The sequence below is a fragment of the Microtus oregoni genome, unplaced genomic scaffold (assembly GCF_018167655.1).
Source record: "Microtus oregoni isolate MIOR12 unplaced genomic scaffold, Mior012 000061F_ref0000440, whole genome shotgun sequence".
In the NCBI taxonomy this organism is placed as follows: Eukaryota; Metazoa; Chordata; class Mammalia; order Rodentia; family Cricetidae; genus Microtus; species Microtus oregoni.
The window spans coordinates 3872355-3897247 of record NW_024543871.1 but is presented as its reverse complement, the minus strand read 5'-3'; the positions used below and the strand labels follow the sequence as shown (position 1 = coordinate 3897247).

Here is a 24893-nt window from a genome sequence, read left to right as displayed (position 1 = left end):
AACTGCCTGATTCATCCTAAAGTCATGATGGTAGGGCAAGGAAGGATTTTTGTCTTTTTATATCTCACGGCTGACATCACTAACGTGACAAAAGATGAGGGGGCTGTGCAAGGGCAGGCATGATTTTGAAAAAAAATTTAATGAAGAGTTTTAATCTTTGATCTCGAGCTGTATTCCCTCAGAAGATATTTCATCAGGTGCTATTATTTTTCAGAGTGGAATAGGGGTGGTATTTGCTCAGGTGGGAGGTTATTTGGTAGCCATATATGTTTATTAAAAATAAGTTGGCTGGGCATAGTGTTGTACTCAGGAAGCAGAGGTAGGCAGATCTCTGTGAGTTTGAGGCAAGCCTGGTCTATATGGCTAGTACCAGGCCTGGCAGGGGTACATAGTGAGATTCTGTCTCAGAAAAAAAAAAAGAATAAAGAAAGAAAGAAGAAAGACAGAGAGATAGACAGACAGAAAGAAAGAAGAGGTTGATAATAGAATAGTAGTACTTGCCTACTATCTTCTATTTTAGCTCTACTCCTAGTGAAATGACCCTGGGTATTACCAATCTACTTAATCCCTTGCCCTATCTAGACCATTACATGGTTCCTTTCAGTTGTCACTTTGTTGGGACCTTTGGGCAAAGACAGTTTGACTCTGCCATCTCTGAAATGAGGCAAAGGTGTTCCAACAAGAAAATTCATTTAACTGGAAGAGACAAGAGGGTGTTTCATGACAGTGCCATAATGCTTGTTTAGGTCTGATCCCACATTCAGTAGCATGAAAGTCCAAATATTTGCACCGCTTTATTACTTGCATGTGCCTCTCATGGTTGCATGGTGAGAAAGTCAAATCTACACATTTGATTTTATTTTTTGTTACTATTCTTATTTTGCATTTGCTTGGTGCCTCTCTGTAGGGGATCCTAGAGGTCTAAATTATTTTAAATATAAGGGTCCTGTGGGAACGTGGGTTTGAACAATAGCTAGCTTTTGTGTTGCTCTTCTGAACTGTGGTTCTCGCAGCTTTCTTCAAACAGTTTGTTGTAACATCTGTTAGAATCTGGGAAAGGGCTCCCGTAATCATGCAGCTGCATGACAAACTTTCTAATTGCTACATTTTTGTTGCTGTTAATCTGAGAAAATTTCCTAATAAAGCCCAATGGTGATTTAAAAAATACTTAGTGTTTCCAAGCCAGCAATTGAAACCCACAGGACTGTCACACTCTCAGAGTCTGCAAAGACTTAACCAAGGTGTTCACAGTGGAAGCCACACAAACTCAGACATAGCGGGGGCTTTCTTTCTGTGCCAACAGAAAATACACGCACTTTCTGTAGAGGGATGACATGGTTATACTTGGTGAAGGCTTTCTTCTATTTCTGGTTTTCAATATAACTATTTTAAATCCCCATTTGATCTGTAACAGGGTCAAACTAAAAACAAAGGTGATATTTACACCAGTTTTATTGTTATACTTACATTGGTTCCTATGTTTAAGATCTGGGATTAAAGTACCAGACTTAGTCCTAAAATTCTGATATTAAGGGGGAGGGATGAGTTTGTCTTTAAGATACCTTTTTTTCCCCTGATTTCCTCTTAATGTTTCTATATGCAAAGCTCTAGCAGGAGGAGAGTAGTTGCTGTGGATATAGCCAGGGAATTAGGATAGGTTTGTAATGAACAAACAAATCAGTTAGTCAGAACCCAACAACCAGAAGGCTTTAATTAATAGGAATTTTCCCTAGGCATTTTCTGGAAGTACTGAGGTGATATTCATATCTCTCTCTATATATATATGTGGTACTAGCTTGGATCAAACATAAACTCTTATTAACAGGGATGCATGTTGTTCTGGGCTCTAAGGATAGAGGTACATGATGAACTTCCTAGTGTTATTGCTGTCTTAAGGGTATACTATCTCATTTCCCTTATCGTCTGTCTTCCCAAGTCTTAGAAAACTCCCCGATGCTCAGGCTTTCAAGAACCTCAGTCAGCAAAAACCATTTAATGACCGTCACTAGCTGGCAATCCGAGAAAGCAAGAAAGTTGACTCACACATTTGTGATAGCTGTTATATTCTGACTTCCAGAATTATTGTGTTTCCTTGTCAGTTTCTTAGATTGTAAACTTCCTCAGAAAGGTAGATTTACTCTTTTCCACTTACTGAGTTTAGCATGAGGTAAGATAAAATGGAACTATTTTCTCTCTCCTTTTCTTTTCCTCCCCTTTCTCTCTGTTTTTAATCTTTCTTCCTTCCCTTTTCCCCTTTCTACCTTCCCTCATTCTCTCTCACAGCTTCTTTCCCCCCTGCCATTCATCACAGTGCTGGAGATTAAACCCAGAGTATCACACATACTATCCCACCGAGATATACTATCCCTACTCCCTCCATCGATATCTTGTGAATTGAATTCTCTATCTTGTTTTTTAAAGCACTGGGAATCATAGCTTCTTGGACCTGGAAGTCTCTGGGAACATTTAACACATTTACTTTAGGGATTAAGCAATAAAGTACATTTTGAAGTCTAATGGCTTGGTGATAAAATCCAGGTCTCCTGCCTCAAGCTTGTATATTCTGCTTTCTAAAACTCCTGGATATTTTCCTTCATCACAGAGAGTCTTAGTCCTTGAGAATTTTCAGAAGGAACTCTGAAGTTAGTTAATGAAAAGTAATTTGAATTTTTGTTGATTTGAAATATACCCCTCCAAGCCTCCTAGGAAATAAGAGAATAATGAGGTACCAGATTTTTAAATATGAGAAGAAAAAACTGTTGGTATAATAGGAACATTTCCTTTTTGGGGCCAACAATTTCTATCATCTGAAACAAACGAGAGTCTTTGTGTTTCAAAGTAATGATTGTGAATGAGTTTTTTCATTTTATTTTCCCAGAAGGAATTTGCTTCTAAATATTCACCAAGCCAGTCTAGTGGAAGTATGACCAGATAATCAAGCCATTTTTTTTTAAAATAAACTAAAGCTAAAGTCCCTCAATGTAGAATACTACTGTCTATTACCAGCTCCTAGGATATGCATTGTTGCATGTTAGGGAGCAAGTATGTTTTTGACTGCCAGTGATTGTCCAAGTCCCTTAACATATTGAAAGGTTTCAATGCAAGTATAGAGTCCCACTCACTTAAGGGTGAAGAGGACATTAGGTTGACATTGGGAGAAGTCATGCTTACAGTGGATATGTTTTTAGGTAATCCAGTAATATGTTTTGCTTTGGCAATGCTGTCCTATAGTTTGGAGGTGCATTTATTTTTGCTTCAAAATATTCATTCAAGTGTTTCCACAATGTTAAGCATGGAAATGGAGAAATAAATGGCACAGGAAAACAAAGAAGAATCGTATCTTTTCTTTTACTGTTGAATCTAGAAGCAGCCAGAGAGACCTCATTCTTCTGTTTCCCTCCTCCCCAATGTCCTATGGACGAGCTTTCAAATATAGATCAGCCTGTAGAAAAAATAATTTTTGGCCTCCTTTCATCTCCTAGTGTGTGCTACTTGGCTGTGTCATTTCTTTCCCCATTTTCAACAAATTTAAGCTTCTTTCTAGAATTTGCTTGTCTCATTAATCTTTTGTGAAGACTCCTTTTGTTACTTATTCAACCATGATATCTAGTGGTCTCTAGTTCTTAACCTAAAGACATGATGTTTTATTATATTGCTTAACATTATGCACTGAAACCCTTCAACATATTGCATGATTTAGATAGTCACTGACAATAGGGAATAGACACATGCTTTTTTGTATGGCCCAATGAATTTCATTAAGGTTACTTGACAGAAGCATAAAAAGGAAGTTTCTCATAAGAGCATGGACACTTAACCAGTGACTACACCACTGAAGAAAGTGTTTCTTCCTTCCTCAGTAACGATTAACTGCTTAGAGAAACTCAGAGAGGGTTGGGGCCTCATGAGTTCCCCTCCTCCCTCATAGCAAGAAGCTATTGAACAAAAACTGTGTGTTGCCTGTGGGTAATCACAGCTGTTGCCAGTTCCTTTTATACTAGAACAGCACAACACAATGATCCACCTCTTCATCCTCCAGCTCTTTCGTTCTTTCTGTTCTGCCATTGACCTTGTCTTCTGTGCTGTTCCATGAACCATTGAGGGTGTAATAGACATGTCCCACGTATGGCTGAGCATTCACCGGTCAATGAATTATTTATTAAATTTGATTGATGTGTTTGTGTGCATACTTATTTGTCTGTTTGCACACCACCACGTGCATGTGGGTGCCAGAGGAGGTCAGAAGATATCAGTATACATGAAATGCCAGCCACTCAATGTGGATGCTGGTGCCGTGCAAGAGGAGCCAGTGCTCTTAACTGCTGAGACACCTCTGTACCCCCCATAGAGTCAGTTACTCTCATCACTTTGAAAGGTAATGATTCTCGGCAGCTACCACTATTTTCTTTTCCACATTCTCAGTAGCATAAAAGGGAATGGCTAGAGATTAAAACAAAATTATATGAGGGAACCTGGAAACAACCTAGATGCCCTTCAATGGAAGAATGGATGAAGAAAGTATGGAATATATACATATTAGAGTATTACTCATGGGATAAATCCGGACTAGCTGAACATAGCGGACAATGAGGACTACTGAGAACTCAAGAACAATTGCAGTGGGTTTTTGATCCTACTGCACGTACTGGTTTTGTGGGAGCCTAGGCAGTTTGGATGCTCACCTTACTAGACCTGGATGGAGGTGGGCGGTCCTTGGGCTTACCACAGGTCAGGGAACCCTGATTGCTCTTCTAGCGGATGAGGGAGGGGGACTTGATCGCGGGAGGGGGAGGGAAATGGGAGGCGGTGGCGGGGAGGAGGCAGAAATCCTTAATAAATAAATAAATTTATCCCAATCATCCCGTTGCCCCAAATGCTCCCCATCCTACCCTTCTCACTTTTCTCTCCCCATCTCCCCTTACCCCCCTCCCACCCCACCCTTAAGATCCCGATTTTTTGCCTGGCAATCTTGTCTACTTCCCCTACCCAGGAGGATAGCTATATGTTTTTCTTTGGGTTCACCTTCTTATTTAGCTTCTTTAGGATATCAAATTATAGACTCACTGACCTTTATTTATGGCTAGAAACCAATTATGAGCGAGTACATCCCATGTTCATCTTTTTGGGTCTGGGTTACCTCACTCAAGATAGTATTTTCTATTTCCATCTGATGTGGGAGTGTCATATATCAATCTGTTGATTTCATTGGTTAAGCAATAAAGAAACGGCTTGGCCCTGTGGGTGGAGTAAACAGAACAAAATGCTGGGAGGAAGAGGAAGTGAGCTCAGTCTCGACAGCTCTCCTCTGGGGAGCAGACGCCTGAGAGAGACGCGATACCCGCTCCCGGGATGAAGCTCCGACCCAGGATGGACATAGGCTAGAATCTTCCCGGTAAGTGCACCTTGGGGTGCTACACACAGATGATTAGAAATGGGTGAAATTAATATGTGAGAATTAGCCTAGAAGAGAATGAGCCAAGCAGTGTTTAAATGAATACAGTTTGTGTGTTGTTATTTCGGAGCATAAGCTAGCCAGGCTGCCGGGGTGCTGGGGATACAGCCCCGCCGCCCCTTATTACTACATCCATCCATTTGCATGCAAAATTTGAGAAGTCATTGTTTTTTACCACTGAGTAGTACTCTAATGTGTATATATTCCACACTTTCTTCATCCATTCTTCCATTGAAGCACATCTAGGTTGTTTCCAGGTTCTGGCTATTACAAATAATGCTGCTATGAACATAGTTGAACAAATGCCCTTGTCATATGATAGAGCATCTCTTGGGTATATTCCCAAGAGTGGTATGGCTGGGTCCAGGGGTAGGTTGATCCCGAATTTCCTGAGAAACCGAAACACTGCTTTCCAAAGTGGTTGTACAAGTTTGCATTCCCACCAGCAATGGATGAGGGAACCCCTTCCTCCACAACCTCTCCAGCAGAGGCTATCATTGGTGTTTTTGATTTTAGCCAATCTGACAGGTGTAAGATGATATCTCAAAGTTGTTTTGATTTGCATTTCCCTGATCGCTAAGGAGGTTGAGCATGACCTTAAGTGTCTTTTGGCCATTTGAACATCTTCTGTTGAGAATTCTCTGTTCAGTTCAGTGCCCCATTTTTTAATTGGGTTAATTAGCATTTTAAAGTCTAGTTTCTTGAGTTCTTTGTATATTTTGGAGATCAGACCTTTGTCTGTTGCAGGGTTGGTGAAGATCTTCTCCCAGTCAATGGGTTGCCTTTTTGTCTTAGTGACAGTGTCCTTTGCTTTGCAGAAGCTTCTCAGTTTTAGTAGGTCCCATTTATTCAATGTTGCCCTTAATGTCTGTGCTGTTGGGGTTATTGGGATAAAGGAAGGTTGGATAGGGGAGCAGGGAAGCACATATCTTAATTAAGGGAGCCATCTTAGGGTTGGGAAGAGACTTGGAACTAGAGGGGCTTCCAGGTGCCCAAGGCGAGGTCCCCAGTTAGTTCCTGGGGCAGCTGAAGATAGGAAACCTGAAATGATCCTATCCTATAGCCATACTGATGAATATTTTGCATATCACCATAGAACCTTCATCTGGCGATGGATGGAGATCGAGACAGAGACCCACACTGGAGCACTGGACTGAGCTACCAAAGTCCCAATGAGGAACAGAAGGAGGGAGAAGATGAGCAAGGAAGTCAGGACCAAGAGGGGTGCACCCACCCACGGGGACAGTGGGGCTGATCTATTGGGAGCTCACCAAGGCCAGCTGGATTGTGACGGAAAAAGCAGGGGATAAAACCAGACTCTCTGAATATGGCGGACAATGAGGGCTGATGAGAAGCCAAGGACAATGGCACTGGGTTTTGATCCTACTACATGTTCTGGCTTTGTGGGAGCCTAGCCAGTTTGGATGTTCACCTTCCTAGACCAGGACGGAGAGGGGAGGACTTTGGACTTTCCACAGGGCAAGGAACCCTGACTGCTCTTCAGACTTGAGAGGGAGGGGGAGAGGAGTGGGGGGAGTGGGAGAGGAGTGGGGGGACGGGGAGAGGAGTGGGGGCAGGGGGGAGGAGTGGGAGGCTGGGAGGAGGCGGAATTTTTTTTTCTCAATAAAAAAATAAATAAATTTAAAAAAAGAAAAAAAAGAAAAACTAAAAAAAAATATATGAGGGCATCAGGAAAGTTCTCTGGGATTTCTTTTACTCACTCCAGTGAGAGCATGGAAGGGCATTATCTTCTAAAGAAGTAATGAGAGTATTTCTCTCTTCCAGTTCTACAAGATGCCTAATTTATTTTCCGTAGTAGTCATATTAGTAGGGAAGAGAGTCCACTACTGAAAAAAATCCACTTTCCTAAACCCAGACTCACTGAAGAATACCATTATAGACAACTTAAGAGCTACATTTATGACGGAAGAGACTGGGAAATACGGAAAACTTGACTCTTAAAATGCATATTAAACAGAATTAATGTCTTTAGACAATGAGAACTATAGATGAATAGAAGCACACTTGTTCTTAATATTTTCTGGGCCCATAGCCAGAGTACTGGTGTGGGAGGTCCTTCTATGTGTTGCTTTTATTGGTTAATGATTAAAGAAACTGCCTTGGTCTGTGATAGGACAAAAGAGTAGAGCAAGGTGGGAAAACTAAACTGAATGCTGGGAGAAATAAGGTGGAGTCAGGGAGATACCATGTAACTGCCAGTTGAAAACTTGCCAGTAGGCCACAAACCGCATGGTAAAAAATAAATTAATAGAAGTGAGTTAATTTAATATGTAAGAGCTTTCTAGGAATATGATATAGTGATTGGCCAAGCAATGATTTAATTAATACAGTTTCTGTGTGGTTATTTCGGGGCTGAGCAATCAGGAACAAACAAGTGGCCTCCTCATACAACAGAGTACAAGTGAAGGGTCACAGACATAGCTGGATGCTAAAATTCCTAAAATGGGGTATGCTTTGGATTGGCCTGTGTGTCCAGTCAGTGTTCTATAACTTGTTTCCATAAATAAAGCAAGAAGCTTATAGAATAAGGTTTTCCTCAAGACAGACTCTCCTATCTGTGATATACAGGAATCTTGGGAGTCGGGGCAGGGAAGGGCAGGGCAGGGTAGGGTATAATTTAAGACCTGTGTTCAGACCTTATGGTGGCTAAACCTATCCTCCATCTGAGAAGGTGCTTTTTTCAAGTTCTCTTAAGAAGCTAGTAAGATCCCCATAAAACTCTCTTTTCTGACTTGGTCTTGTCAAATCTTTCTTTATGCCTTCCAAACTTTTGTCATTTAAGTAGTATAGAGATAAAGAATGAAGTAATTTGAGAAACCTAGACCCTAAAGTATTCTTCTTTGGTTTGGGAAAGCCAATTCGAAACACCGTATATTTTATCTTGTTTTATGGCACCAATTGTTATTTTCTCCTATTTTGCCTTGCTTCCTTTGAAATGTCCTGGGCCTGTGTGTTCTGATTAGGCATGTCCACTTTGTTTTTTGTATCCCTTTCCTCTTTACCTTGGCCCCCGATGTTCAGCATGCTACTCATCTTTCAAACACTCTAAGACCACAGGGAAAGAAGAGATCTTTGTGGTTCAGAGTGTGTGGTAGGAGGAGGCCTCTAAAGCTTGCCCCTGAAGGAAGTGGTTCCTCTCATTAGGGTCTAGTGGTAGTGGCAGGAGGAGGGAGAACGACAGCCCTTGCTGTCCTCCTGCTCAAGTCTAAGCACCTACCTGAAATGTGTCTCCAATAAATATTTACATTTCTACTCCATGCTTGGCTTTCTAGGTGCTAAGGTGGGGGTGGGGTAGGGGTGAGGCATTGCTGGTCACAAATTGCCAGAAGACTTTGGTAAGACCATGGAAGCCACAATTCTTGGCCTATTCTTTAGCAATGCTAGTTTTATATACAGAGCACTCTAGGCAAGTCCTTTTCACAATATATGCCTCTGTGGGTGGCATTCCAAACCATGGGTATTTTGGTACTGTAAGTAAATGAACCTGTTTGTTACAAATGAGCACTTCAGGAAAGTGTCGATTTGAGGGTATGTTCTCAATTCTCTGTGTTAATGGGATATGACTCCTCATCAAGTGGAGAAAATATCTGTGAAATGTCTGTTGTGTAAACAAAGCCACTTCAGGCCTCATCAGGATGCTTATCTTATAACTTTTGGTTGAATAACTTCCAACTGAAAAAATCAGTCAGATGCAGGGCCAATTAGTGCAGTGATTAATTGCATATTCAGCCAGATTCCCTGGGTTCAAATTCTAGATTCACCAGTTATTAGCTGTGTGACTTTTTAGGTTTTCTTTTCTTCATCTTTAAAACTGAAGGTAATATTTCAATCTACCTTATAGGGATATATGCATTTTTACACACACACACACATACACACACACGTTAAAAAGTATATAAGTAATTAGTAAATATAAGTATATACTATAATACACAAGTATATATATTTTACCTTGATATATATATATTACTATTGCATAGTGATATCTGGAATACTATACTCACTTAGTACTTTTGTTATTAAGAATGCCCAATTATCATATGTAGCGCAAGATTTTTAGTTCCTTTAATTATTTTAAGTGATGCTGAAAATCTAGTTGATCCTCAAATAGTGCTCAAGTTGATTGATCAACATGTGTTCCCTAAAGTTACACTGAAGATAAAAGCAGAGGTGTTTGAACATGATGAAATCAGTGAGATCCAAATGAAATATGACCCCAAATGGAACCGATAGCTTGAAAAATCCAAAATAACACTATTTCTTAAAGGATCATCCTTAAGTGACTTATTTTCCTAAGCAAAGAAACTCCTCACGAGCAAATCGTCACAGTTACCGGATGTCGAGGGACTACTAGGATTGAAGTACTGTTATATAATTTTTACACATTCCCCAATGTGATCCTCAACAATAGTTGAAGGATGGTAGTGAGAGAGTTATTTAAGTTGCAAAATTAAGTCTTAAATAAACAGGTATTTCCCTCAACATCACATTATAGTGGGAGGCTAGGATTTGAACTCATGTGTCTTTGCTTCCAAAGCGTATGTTTATTCAAAAAGAAAATCATTCTTATAGGCTAACTCAGATTGTCTTATATGGTCGTAACTCAACTTACTGTTCTATCAGGAGAACTGAGAATAATGGGTGGGGCTTGGCCTGCTTCTGTATTGTTTTTGTAACAGGCTCTTTGATATCATCCAAGAAGGGATGCCTTGGCATGAGAAAGCATTGGGGGAAAAATCCACACATTCTATAATTTTGCTTGGTAGAACATATTTGTTTGGATTCCATTTTGCCATGCTGTAATTCAGGCAGAGGATATACTAATAACATTGTTTAGAAAAAAAAAACAAATGTGGTAAAACAAACAAACAAGCAGAGAACATTTAATTCTCTTTTAGGGGTTAACTTTCTGGATATATGATACACAGGCATGTTAGAAATTGCAGTCAGTCTTCTGTAACTTCTAGTTCTATATCTATAACTTCACCTAATATGGGATCAAAAATACCTTTAAAAACTCACATACTTACTACATACATACAGACCCTTTGCTTTCTATTATCCCCTGAATAACATAAAAAATGCATACCTTATTCATTATCAGCAGTGTAGAAATGAATTAAATTATGCAGGTGGTTATGAATAGGTTACATACAAATGTGATGCCGTTTTATAAAAGGGGCATCTATGGGCTTTTGTACCTGATATGAGTCCTGCAAGCACAGATACCCAGGAATGACGCTTCTGCCCCCTCCCCTACTCATTAAGTCTTCTCTAAGGATCTTGATTTGTTAGTACACAGTAGGAACTTGAAATTTTGTGCATTTTAGAAAAATAATCTCGAAGACTTGGTTAATGTTAACTTTCCACCAATTCAACACAGTCTTACTTTCCATGCACTCTGAAGTGGGGAGGTTTTCTTTTCTTCCACTCTCCTTTCTGAATCCTTCTTAGTGCCGACTGTCTCTCTAGTCCAGCTCAGCTCATTTGCTCTGGTACTGTCCTTAGGCATGCAGAAGAGTGGCTCAGTACACTCTTATGCTAACACTTTATATTTGGGCATGGTGATTAACTGCCTCTTGGCTCTCTTTCACCAGGAAAAACCACCCCAACTCCTATAGCCTTTCCTCATAGGGCCTGTTTTCTAACGCTTCAATCATTTTCTTGCCACTCTTCTTTGGATCGTCTTTAATTTCTATGCCATCATTTTAAGATCGAACCTGATGAGTGGGCCACATTCGAGATTGATCACTTATTTAATGAGTAACTTAGAAATTAAGGGAAATGGTGCAGTTTAGCACAAGAACACTAGATTAGGAGTCAGAAGACCCACATTTTACACTGCCTCCGTCATATATTGATACTGAACTGGAAGTCAAGTTTTGACAAGTCATCTAGAAGTCTCTAATCCCCAATCTATCAACTCTAAATTTGTAATAAAGACATCTTCCCTGCTGGCATCCAATTGTGAAGTTCAAAAGGGACCATTTGTGTAAAAGTGCTTTGTTTTGGCATCACAGTGGAATATCAACACTATGAATCAGGGACTTTTCCAAATGATTTGTACAAATTAATTCATCTGGTATAATTTTTATGTTTTATGATGAGGAAATAGAAATATTAGAAGGCAGTTAGTTTATTTGCCCCTTGTCTAAAAGCTAATAAGTGACAGAACTCATTCAGACTGTATTCCTGGCACAGAGTGAGGAGCTAGATTACCTTGAGGGTGAGCTTTAGGTTCAATGAGAGAACCTGTCTTGATAAAAAGTAGAGATTGATGGAGAATGATACAAGATATCAACTATGGACCTCTATACACATGCACACAGATGCACATGCACTCACATATGTGTGAAGCCCCACAGAAACACACATACTCATGTATATACATATGTATACATGCATGAAATAGCAATTAATGAAAAAAGAGGCCATGAATTTGAAGGATCGTTGGCAAAGTATATGGGAGGGCTTGGAGGGAGGAAAGGGAAAGGAGAAATGTTGTATTATATTATAACCCCAAAAAAGATTTTAAAAAGTATTGAAATTGGAAAAATAAAACAAAATAGTGCCCTAAGTCTTGGATTTATGATCTATAGACTTTCTTTTTATATTCACTGATCTCTAATAACTTACTTAGCATGGTCTTATTTGCCTCTATCTCTGTCAATTTCTATTAATTCTCACAGTTGTAAATGTATTATACCTTCCTTGTAGCTTAACAGTTACACAGAGGTACTAACGAAAGATAAACATGTAACTGCTTCTTCTCTATTATTACATGAAAAGATAGAAGAGTTAAAAAAAAAACCCTATCCTATAGCAATACTGACAAATATCTTGCATATCACCATAGAACCTTCATCTGGTGATGGATGGAGATAGAGACAGAGACCCACACTGGAGCACTGGACTGAGCTCCCAAGGTCCCAATGAGGAACAGAAGGAGGGAGAAGATGAGCAAGGAAGTCAGGACCACGAGGGGTGCACCCACCCACTGAGACAGTGGAGCTGATCTATTGGGAGCTCACCAAGGCCAGCTGGACTATGACTGAAAAAAGCATGGGATAAAACCGGACTCTTTGAACATGGCGAACAATGAGGGCTGATGAGAAGCCAAGGACAATGGCGCAGGGTTTTGATCCTACTTCATGTTCTGGCTGTGTGGAATCCTAGCCAGTTTGGATGTTCACCTTCCTAGACATGGACGGAGGGGGGAGGACCTTGAACTTTCCCCAGGGCAGGGAACCCTGACTGCTCTTTGGACTGGAGAGGGAGGGGGAGAGGAGTGGGGGGAGGGGGAGAAGGGTGGGAGGAGGGGGAGGGAAATGGGAGGCTGGGAGGAGGGGGAAACTTTTTTTTTCCTTTTCTCAATAAAAAAAAGGACTTTGGAAAAAATGTTGGAAAAATTTCTATGGATCTTATAATTATTTCAATACTTACAGGAATATAATAATGTATATGATGTAGTATTGATGTTATGTTATATAAAAGTACAAAAAAATCTGATGATATTTGAATAACTGTACTACACTACTATATTTTAACTAATACCTTACAGGTTTGGTGTACAATATGAACTTCATGCATAAATTTGATCTATTGACAACAGTGTTAGAACGGCACCAGAGGCTCTCTTATTTCAGATAGTCAAATGAAACTTGATTTTGTAGAGACTTTAGGAGCTTTTTTAGGAAAAAAAAACCTAAATGACATTGAAAACACTTAAAATATGAGGCTGTCTTTTAGAATTTGATACTCATTGAGTTATAAAAGTTATTGTTGTACTAAAATCTGTGTATTATATCATGATGTTTGTCAGAAGAATGGCTAAACTCCCATGAAAGGATTCAACTGCTTTTTAAAAGCATGTCTTTAAAGAAATGCCATGGTGAAGTTGTTTACTAAAGACATTTGTTTAATGAGAAATTTATTTTATAAATAAATTTCCACAAAAGGAAATAAATAATAGCAATTTTATTATCATTGGGAGAGATAGCAGAGTGACTATTTTAAAAATGTGTGTTCTACCAATCACATTTTATGACTACATGTTCTTTTTCTCTCTGCATCAGCGGTTCTCAGCCTGTGGATTGCAACCCCTATGGGGGTTACATAGCAGATATCCTGCATATCAGAAGTTTACATTGCAATTCATAACAATACCAAAATTATAGCTATGAAGTAGCAATGAAATACTTTTGTGGTTGGGGTTTAGCACAACATGAGGAACTATATTAAAGCATTGGGAAGGTTGAGAACCACTGCTTTGGATGGAACTGTAGTCAAATTTTAGTGAAAGGTACTAAGGTATGTGTCATAGAGTGTCTACCCTACCATTCCTCCATTTCTGTTTGCCATGAACTCTGTGGTACATTCTAGCCACAACTTTGTAGAACATACGGTCTCATAGGAGCTACTCAATGGTAAAAAAGAGCAAATGCTTTTACACTTTTATTTGTTTCATTTTTTAAAGAAGATAAATGAATAAAATGGCACAGAGGGTATTCTGAGGGATATTTTGAAAGTACATAAAGAAGAAAGGAAGACAGAAAAGTGAGCCATGAAAAACAGACATTTTTAGTTTTAGCAGTTTGATTTTCCTCCTGTGATACTAATTTTTCTCTCCAAAATTTTATGCCTTCTAGGGTGGTTGTACCAACCTTGAGTAGTAGAGCGGATTCTGTTTTGTCCATCATGTAAATGAGGAAGCTTGTACAGACAGCTAAGTGCCCAAGGTTTCAGAGGTATATAGAACTCTGAGCTTCCCCCACCACTTTTTCCATTATGCAGAACTGAAAAGCCCCACAGTCCACACCTTTCAGAGAATACTGAATACTCATGAATCCAAAGTCTCCAATGAAGAAGAGGGGAAACAAAAAAGTGTGGCAAGAATGATGTTTTTCTGTTTGGCCCTATTAAGTAGGTCACCCACTAAAAGGCTATTTTGGTCTAAACATTTTGGAGGGCATGTAGTACATAGAGCATCATCACTGACCTGATTCTTCATTTTTAAGATTGGAGAAAATCAAAAAAAGGCATTTTTTTTTCAGTGAGGGAGAGCTTGGATCATTTGTGTTGCTCAGGAGAATGCTAGTAGAGGAACTAACCAGGCTTGGGCTCTACATTTTCTGTAAACTTCCATCCATTAAAAGCAATGCTGAGCTGCTGAGCTTAACAAGGGAGCAGCTTTGTATTTCTAGCCTGAAGCACCAGCAGTTTTCCCCCTCCCCACCTCCTCTCTCTCTCTCTCTCTCTCTCTCTCTCTCTCTCTCTCATCTTTTTGTCTCAGTAGGGACAGATCTGGCAAACTGTTAATATTTCATTTCCTATAAAGCAGCTCTCACAGGCAATGGCTGCTCACCGTACTTTTGATCTCTGAAGCTCCTTTGGCTCGCAGGCACACTGGGCTTGAATTAGAATCGAAGGTTTCCCTTACAGTTTTGTTCAAGGCAAGACAGGCACTTTGTTATTAACTGGCAAAAACCCGTAAACTTTCAACACATTTCAGTTTGGCCCTCTGTCCCAAACACAGTTTCCCTCTAGCTTAGGGCAAATACTTCCAGCAATTTTAGTTTAAAATTTCCATGTTCGTGCTTAATAATGAAAACATCTTGGCCCATTAAGTTGTATTTTCTCCTTAATCTTATTCAACTTTAAAAAAAATGTTTATTTAATCCCAGCACTCAGGAGGCAGAGGCAGGCAGATCTCTGTGAGTTCGAGACCAGCCTGGTCTACAAGAGCTAGTTCCAGGACAGGCTCCAAAACCACAGAGAAACCCTGTCTCGAAAAACCAAAAAAAAATTGTTTATACTTTTAAAATATTTTTATTCTTTGGGGATTACATACAGTATATACCAAACAAGTTCTTTCCCCTTCCTTGGCTCCTCCCAGATCCTCTCCCACCTTCCTATTCACCTAACTTCTTGTTCTTTCTCTTTCTTAAAGCAGAAACTAAAAAAACAAACCCAGAAAAACACATGGAATTCAACTTGTTTTGCTTAGGGGTGAGGCTCTGTCTTCAATTACCCCCCTGTGTGCTGGGGTTTTTGTCTGGTTTGAACCTGTATAAGTCTTACGTCTACTTACCTTGCCCTTCTTAAAAATAAAAGTTCACACTTTTAAAACTATTTCCTTAGTATGTCATCTTATTTTTTAATGCACTGTATGAATGCTACAGTATAATGTGTGTGTGTGTGTGTGTGTGAGAGAGAGAGAGAGAGAGAGAGAGAGAGAGAGAGAGAGAGAGAGAGAGAGGAGGGAGGGAGGGGGAGGGAGAGAAAGAGAGAGAGAGAGAGAGAGAGAGAGAGAACAAAGAAGCATAAATGTGAGGGGATGAGGAAGGACTGGTGACAGGTAATGAACATCAGTTATGAAAGAGGGCATAAAGCTAATTGTTTTACTAGTTCTAAGTCTCAATTTGGATCTTAGTAGTTTTGGTGGTGGATAAATGCATAAAATAGGTTTGATACCGAATGTGTACATTTTAGTGTGACTATTCACAGTTTCTGTTCCAAATGCCAATTCTAACTATATAGAAGTCTGGTTAATTTTGGTGTCTAATGTTTTTATTTATTTGCAAGATTTTTTATAATAAAGTTTGTGAAATTAAAAACATCTCACGCTATTATCTTTCTCTTCTACTAACCGATAGGCTTTATTTAGAATAATCTAGACAATTTGAACCTGGTAAGTGGTATCTACCCACATTCATCAACAATCGCTGATGTTCCCTAGAAAGGTTTGGGGAAGTACATATTCTAGTAATGAGAAACAAAACTCCTACCTGCCAGCCTACCTAACATATTGTCTGTTCCCTGTTGGGAAGAGGATATAAGAAAAGAAGGGGATTACTTTGAAATAACCAGCTATCTATTAAACAGAGGAGTGGAGGGGTGGATTTATCTGATATGTAGCATTAAATTGTAGAGACATTCAAATTAATCATGCGATGCAATTTTTTATGAGCTTAGAATTTTCTTTTCTTTTCTTTTTTTTTTTCGTGCAGCCGCTAGGGAGGAAGAAAGGATTAGAGAGGTTATGAAAATGGTTGGCATGCTTAGTGTGTTGGCTGCTTAATTTATTAGCAGATATGGCAACTGCCTCAGGATAATGCTTTAGCATGCAGGCTGGGAGTGAACTAAATCGCAGACATACCTGTTCCAAAATTGTGTTAATCCTTTCGACTTCACAGTCAATCAAATACCGTTTTTCCTGCCTTCTGTCCATTTCTTCAATGATGCGTCTGAACTCCTGAATGTCCTTTATGTTTCCCACAGACCTTGCTGTCACTTGCCAGTTGTTTTGCACTGCTGCTTCCATAATTGCTTGTAGGATGGAAAACCCTAAAGGAAGGAAAAACAGCTATACTATTTTTTTTCTTTTTAAAACTATTTCTGAAGGTGTTAAAGATTCTACTGAGTTTCCATTCACAGTCCATTGGGCCTTTTCAAACTTGATTCACTGGAGAGAGCAGGTGAGCTCACAGCTTCAACCCCAACTCTCCAGATAGTTGACACCTCCATTTTGGTATTTTTTTTATTTTTTATGTTTAAGTAAAGGAGATTCTATCATTTGTGAGCACCATGGAGATAGGTGTTCACGAAGTCACTTTTGTTTCGAAATGCAATATCAAAAAACCAGAATAAATGCCAAGAACTTCTTATGTTTGACTGCAATTTTATGTGTTGCATTTGAAGCTCATTTCTTTCATCTTTCACTTAAGAATTCTTCAGAATTAGATGTTAAAAAATATACAACAAAATAAATTTAATAGTGATAGAGCTATACATGGATGTAACTGTTCAAAAAGACAGTATCTCCCAGGTAATATCAGTATAATTTTATGAGAGACAGCCCCCAATAGAGACCATTACTCTTTTATTACATAGAGTCCATAAAATATTCAATAAAATTAGTTTTGGGGAGTTCTTTCATTTTCCTGAATAAAACTTACCAGGAGTTCCTAATTTAGCTAATTTATATCCAACAACCATTAGCAACTAACATACCTGCGCCCTGATCAAAGAAAGGAAAGATCGGATGCTTGAGTTTGGGCTAACCTATTGGGAATTATAGGCAGCTCATGTTGATAATGTCAGAAATGGAGAGGCTGAAGCAGAGTTGCCAAAAGTTCAAGGCCAGCCTGAGGTATACAATGAGATCCAGTCTCAAAAATCCAAAACCAAAGCAAACCAAACAGACAAATTAGCAAACAAACGAAGCCCCAAGAGCAGTGTATCTAAAGTACAAAACACAAAGGCACAAACATTTTCTTACACATACTCTTTTATAGTAGTCACGTCCCTAATTCTATATATCTCCAGTTGTGCTTCTTGTATGAATTTATAATCTGAGTATAATTTCACCAAGAAGAGACAGCTTTACTGGGACATTATCAAAACAATCTCCCTACTCGCAATGGGAGTGAGTGACAGAGATGATTTGCAAATCCCAAATTATCTGCAACACAGCAGTTCAACCACCACCGAAGCAGAGGATGGAGGGAGATGGCGATGCCTTTTGAACACACGCCAAGTTCTCTGCTGTCTTGGGCCTACTCTGTGGTGTAAGCAGGCTGTGCTTCAGAGTTGTCCTCACTGTACCATAGAAAATGGTATTGACATTTGGAGAACATGCTTCAGGGAGATGGCGGTAGTGACTCAGCTGGTCATTATAACTCCTTTGTGTGCTGGATGTGTGCAGGAAGACGATCACAAACGAGACCCAAGCACTTGGTAATTTCCAAATGAGCAATTTCAGCACAGGAGCTCAAAATTACAGATCAGAGTAAATTACCATTGCTTTAAATGTTAATTCTTACTCTTATAAAATCAACCACGCATATTTATTTCTCAGATTTACATTTTCATGTGGGTTTTCTATGTACTCTCTGCTTCAGAGGGAGTTGAGGGCACATAGTGGGCCAAGGCATGGGATTAAGAAATAAACATAGGAAGAAAGAGATTAAAGCATGTGAAAATCTTTCTTAAGCAGTGTATAATAAGGCCTCATTATTTTGAATGCCACTAATTAAGAATTTATGAAAATTCAGCAAGGACTGTGTTGAATTTTGTTTCTGGACTATTTATGAAGAAAATATTGGCTGAATAATAACAGTGATGAATTGCATAACAGAGTCTTTCATATAAAGTAAACTTTTTCAAAAAGGCTCATTAGCAAAACGCAAGTGTTCACATGTTTAGTAGAAAATGTAAAATATTGTCATCTCTTCTTAATGGACCTTGTCCACAATTTGAGATGGCATGGAGCAAGATTAATCTCTTTTCCATATGACAATCTTCCACATTTTTGAAAGCTGTTAACATGTCTTACTTTAACCTTCTCTTCCTCAGGTAAAGGTGTCTCAATCCTTCAACAATTCCTTTTAGGTAATGATAACCCTTTTCCTTTCAATTCTACTCTTTCTTAATAGATGATTCTCATTATTTTTAAGCATACATTAACTTTGCATAATAACAGGTTTCATGATGACACTTTCATACATGAATTCAAAGCATTTTTATTATATTTATCTCCTATTATCCCACTACCTCCTTCATCTTCTTAACTAGTCTCCATCTATTTTCATATCTTTAAAAATAATCTATGAGTTTCATTATGGTTGCTTACAGGGATATATGGGTAAGGGGTTCTTCCTACGAGCATGGCCTTCTTACTAGTGGTTACATTACTAAAGGAAATGTCTCTCTCACCTTTAATAATGATTAAATGTCTCTCCACACTGGATACTATTATTTGCCTAGACGCTCTTAGGGAGCAGTGGATCTTTACTGAAACTTCTATACTCATGACAGGATGTTGACTTGTCAATATTTTATTGATTTTAATATTTTAGATATTATCTGAACAGTGAGTGTGGATGACGATGGGATTATTTTTTATATTGATGTGGGTTATTTTAGCAGCATAAAACTTCTTAGAACAAAGTCCAGGGCCTAATGAATGCTAAACTTGCACCCTACCACTGAGACATAGTTACAGCCTGAATTAGTAATATATTTAAATAGCCAAATTTTGTTAATTTGTCTCAAGATTAGATTTAGCCCAAACCTGAGAGTTCTGATAAAGCTTTACTCTAGCAATTTACTCTGTGCCTATTAACATTCCACCTCTTATTCCATTCTAACCTACTTTTATCTTCTTTTTTACTTGCTCTACCTGTACTGGTCCCTACTTATTTTGTTTTCTTGTTCGTTCAGGTGTGGAAAATGGTATCACCTACTTGCATATACTTTGTTGGCTGGTTAGTGTAACTGTGAATTTGTCCCTTTACCAAGCATGCTATACTACCTGTAGACCTTTCTGGGAGTTTCTCCTCTTCCTACAAAGCTTCCTTTAATGACTGCTCATTAATTTCCCCAGAAACGACTTGTTTTGAATTCAAGATAAATAAATTTCAAACAATGAAAAAGCAGTTTGAATAACTGTTTTGCAGATGTGTTAAAAATGTAAAATACAACGGACTAGGTACATTATAGTATACACACACATACAGGGAATGTTATGCTAAAGTTTAATAGTTAACAGTGTATATATACTAACAGGAAAGATTTCCACTATATATAATATACTATGCAATGTAGAATTGAAAAACCTAGCAACTTATCATTTATAATGTATAATGTAATTTTATTTTATTTTGATGGCTAAAAAGACTCACAATTGTATATATTGTGAAAAAATCTGCAAGAATTGGGAGTGTTTTCTCAGAGACACAGGATTATGAAGACATTCCAAATTCACTGTCATATGGTTATGTAATGTTTGACTTTTTACAAGAAGCAGGTATTATTCTCTGCAAGGATAAAACCGATAATGTTTTAAAAGTCCGGCTCATGCTGTTGCCTCAGAACATAAGCTGCTATAATGATTAGATGCCAAATCAACACTCTGCTATGTGATTCCTCTTTGTTTTTTTTTTTAATTTATTTATTTATTAAGGATTTCTGCCTCGTCCCCACAACCGCTTCCCATTTCCCTCCCCCTCCCCCGATCAAGTCCCCCCCCCCCTCATCTGCTCGAAGAGCAATCAGGGTTCCCTGACCTGTGGGAAGCCCAAGGACTGCCCACCTCTATCCAGGTCTCGTAAGGTGAGCATTCAAACTGCCTAGGCTCCCACAAAGTCAGTACGTGCAGTAGGATCAAAAACCCACTGCAATTGTTCTTGAATTTCTCAGTATTCCTCATTGTCCGCTATGTTCAGCTAGTCCGGATTTATCCCATGCTTTTTCAGACCTAGGCCAGCTGGCCTTGGTGAGAACCCAATAGAACATCCCCATTGTCTTAGTGTGTGGGTGCACCCCTCGTGGTCCTGAGTTCCTTGCTCGTGCTCCGTCTCCTTCTGCTCCTGATTTGGACCTTGAGATTTCTGTCCGGTGCTCCCGTGTGGGTCTCTGTCTCTGTCTCCTTTCATCGCCTGATGAAGGTTAATATTCCTGAGGATGCCTATGTGTTTGTCTTTGGATTCACCTTATTTAGCTTCTCTAGGAACATGAATTATAGGCTCAATGTCCTTTATTTATGGCTAGAAACCAAATATGAGTGAGTACATCCCATGTTCCTCATTTTGGGTCTGGCTTACCTCACTCAGGATAGTGTTTTCTATTTCCATCCATTTGTATGCAAAATTCAAGAAGTCCTTGTTTTTTACTGCTGAGTAATACTCTAATATGTATATATTCCATACTTTCTTCATCCATTCTTCCGTTGAAGGGCATCTAGGTTGTTTCCAGGTTCTGGCTATTACAAACAATGCTGCCATGAACATAGTTGAGCATATACTTTTGTTGTATGATAGGGCCTCTCTTGGGTATATTCCCAAGAGTGGTATTGCTGGATCCAGGGGTAGGTTGATCCCGAATTTCCTGAGAAACCGAAACACTGCTTTCCAGAGTGGTTGCACAAGTTTGCATTCCCACCAGCAATGGGTGAGTGTACCCCTTTCTCCACAACCTCTCCAGCAAAGGCTATCATTGGTGTTTTTAATTTTAGCCATTCTGAAAGGTGTAAGGTGGTATCTTAAAGTTGTCTTGATTTGCATTTCCCTGATCGCTAAGGAAGTTGAGCATGACCTTAAGTGTCTTTTGGCCATTTGAAGTTCTTCTGTTGAGAATTCTCTGTTCAGATCAGTGCCCCATTTTATAATTGGGTTGATTAGCCTTTTACGGTCTAGTTTCTTGAGTTCTTTATATATTTTGGAGATCAAACCTTTGTCAGTTGCAGGGTTGGTGAAGATCTTCTCCCAGTCAGTGGGTTGTCTTTTTGTCTTAGTGACAGTGTCCTTTGCTTTACAGAAGCTTCTCAGCCTCAGGAAGTCCCATTTATTCAATGATGCCCTTAGTGTCTGTGCTGCTGGGGTTATACATAGGAAGTGGTCTCCTGTGCCCATGTGCTGTAGAGTACTTCCCACTTTCTCTTCTATCAGGTTCAGTGTGTTCGGGCTGATATTGAGGTCTTTAATCCATTTGGATTTGAGTTTTGTGCATGGTGATAGATATGGATCTATTTTCATTCTTCTACAGATTGACATCCAGTTTTGCCAACACCATTTGTTGAAGATGCTCTTTTTTTTCCATTGTATACTTTTAGCTCCTTTATCGAAGATCAGGTGTTCATAGGTTTGTGGGTTAATGTCAGGGTCTTCTATTCGATTCCATTGGTCGACTTCTCTGTTTTTATGCCAATACCAAGCTGTTTTCAATACTGTAGCTCTGTAATAGAGTTTGAAGTCAGGGATGGTAATGCCTCCAGACAAACCTTTATTGTATAAGATTGTTTTGGCTATCCTGGGTTTTTTGTTTTTCCATATAAAGTTGATTATTGTCTTCTCCAGATTTGTGAAGAATTTTGATGGGATTTTGATGGGGATTGCATTGAATCTATAGATTGCTTTTGGTAGAATTGCCATTTTTACTATGTTGGTCCTCCCAATCCAAGAGCAAGGGAGGTCTTTCCATTTTCTGGTGTCTTCTTCAATTTCTTTCTTCAAAGACTTATAGTTCTTGTCAAGTAGATCTTTCACTTCCTTGGTCAGGGTTACCCCAAGGTATTTTATGCTATTTGTGGCTATCGTGAAAGGTGATGCTTCTCTGATTTCCCTCTCTGCTTCCTTATCCTTGGTGTATAGGAAGGTAACTGATTTTTTGGAGTTGATCTTGTATCCTGCCACGTTACTAAAGCTGTTTATCAGCTGTAGGAGTTCTTTGGTAGAATTTTTGGGGTCGCTTATGTACACTATCAAATCATCTGCAAATAACGAAAGCTTAACTTCTTCCCTTCCAATACGAATCCCCTTGATCTCCTTATGTTGTCTTATTGCTATTGCTAGAATTTCAAGCACTATATTGAAGAGGTATGGCGAGAGTGGACATCCTTGTCGTGTTCCTGATTTTAGTGGGATGGCTTTGAGTTTTTCTCCGTTTAATTTAATGTTAGCTGTTGGCTTGCTGTAAATAGCTTTTATTATATTTAGGTAGGACCCTTGTATCCCTATTCTCTCCAAGACCTTTATCATAAAGGGGTGTTGAATTTTGTCGAATGCTTTTTCCGCATCTAGTGAAATGATCATATGGTTTTTTCTTTCAGTTTATTTATATGGTGGATTACATTGATAGATTTGCATATGTTGAACCAGCCCTGCATCTCTGGGATGAAGCCTACTTGATCATAATGGATAATTTTTCTTATGTGTTCTTGGATTCGGTTTGCCAGTATTTTACTGAAGATTTTTGTGTCGATGTTCATGAGTGAGATTGGTCTGTAATTCTCTTTCTTGGTTGGGTCTTTTTGTGGTTTTGGTATCAGGGTAACTGTAGCTTCATAAAAGGAATTTGGCAATGACGCTTCTGATTCTATATTGTGAAATACCTTAAGGAGTATAGGTATTAATTCTTCTTGGAAGTTCTGGTAGAATTCTGCATTGAAACCATCTGGTCCTGGGCTTTTTTTCGAAGGGAGATTTTTGATAACCATTTCTAATTCTTCGCGAGAAACCGGTCTATTTAGATCATTCACCTGGTCTTGGTTTAGCTTTGGTATATGATACTTATTTAAAAAAATGTCCATTTCTTTTGTATTTTCCAGTTTTGTGGCATACAGGCTTTTGTAGTAAGATCTAATGATTCTCTGAATTTCCTCTGTGTCTGTGGTTATGTCCCCCTTTTCATTTCTGATCTTATTTATTTGCGTGTTCTCTCTCTGTCGTTTAATTAGTTTGGATAGGGGTTTGTCGATCTTGTTGATTTTCTCCAAGAACCAGCTTTTTGTTTCATTGATTCTTTGGACTGTTTTCTGTGTTTCTATTTTGTTGATTTCAGCCCTCAGTTTTATTATTTCCAGTCTTCTACTTCTCCTGGGCGCGTCTGCTTCTTTTTTTTCTAGCGCTTTCAGGTGTGTTTTTAAGTCCCCAATGTATGCATTCTCCGTTTTCTTTAAGTGGGCACTTAGTGCTATGAACTTTCCTCTTAGCACTGCTTTCATTGTGTCCCATAGGTTTGAGTATGTTGTCCCTTTATTTTCATTAAATTCAAGGAAGACTTTAATTTCTTTCTTGATTTCTTCCTTGACCCAGGTGTGGTTCAGTAGTTGACTGTTCAGTTTCCATGAGTTTGTCGGTTTTTTGGGGGCAGCGTGGTTGTTGCCTTCTAACTTTAATCCGTGATGATCTGATAAGACACACGTGGACACTGATATTTTTTTGTATCTGTGGAGGTTTCCTTTGTTTCCGAGAATGTGGTCAATTTTTGAGAAGGTTCCATGAGCTGCAGAGAAGAAGGTATATTCTTTCCTATTTGGGTGGAATGTTCTATAGATGTCTGTTAAGTCCATTTGCTTCATTACCTCCAATAATTCTCTTAATTCTCTATTAGGTTTCAGTCTGATTGACCTGTCCCTTGGAGAGAGAGTTGTGTTGAAGTCTCCTACTACTAGTGTGTGTGGTTTGATGTCTGCCTTGAGTTCTAGTAATATTTCTTTTACATAAGTATGTGCTTTTATATTGGGGGCGTATATATTCAGGATTGAGACGTCCTCCTGATGAATTGTTCCTGTTATGAGTATAAAGTGACCGTCTCGGTCTCTTCTGATTGATTTTAGTTTGAAGTCAGTTTTGTTAGAAATTAGTATGGCCACACCTGCTTTTTTCTTAGGACCATTTGCTTGAAACACCTTTTCCCAACCCTTTACTCTGAGTAGGTGCCTGTCTTTGTGGTTGAGATGTGTTTCTTGCAAACAGCAGAATGTTGGATCCTGTTTTTGTATCCAATCTTTTAGCCTGTGCCTTTTTTTTTTTTTTTTTTTTTTTTGGTTTTTCGAAACAGGGTTTCTCTGTGGCTTTGGAACCTGTCCTGGAACTAGCTCTTGTAGACCAGGCTGGTCTCGAACTCACAGAGATCCACC

General features: G+C 38.9%; 1 protein-coding gene across 3 annotated transcripts in view; it reads right to left on the bottom strand.

Annotated features, from left to right (window-relative positions):
- The window catches only part of Gria3 (glutamate ionotropic receptor AMPA type subunit 3), a 293607-nt gene that overhangs the window by 123832 nt on the left and 144882 nt on the right, over positions 1-24893 (bottom strand). For all 3 annotated transcript variants that reach the window (XM_041640013.1, XM_041640014.1, XM_041640012.1), the window contains exon 4: positions 16632-16819. In XM_041640013.1, coding sequence (XP_041495947.1) covers positions 16632-16819 — 188 coding nt within the window. The remainder of the gene's footprint in view (positions 1-16631; positions 16820-24893) is intronic.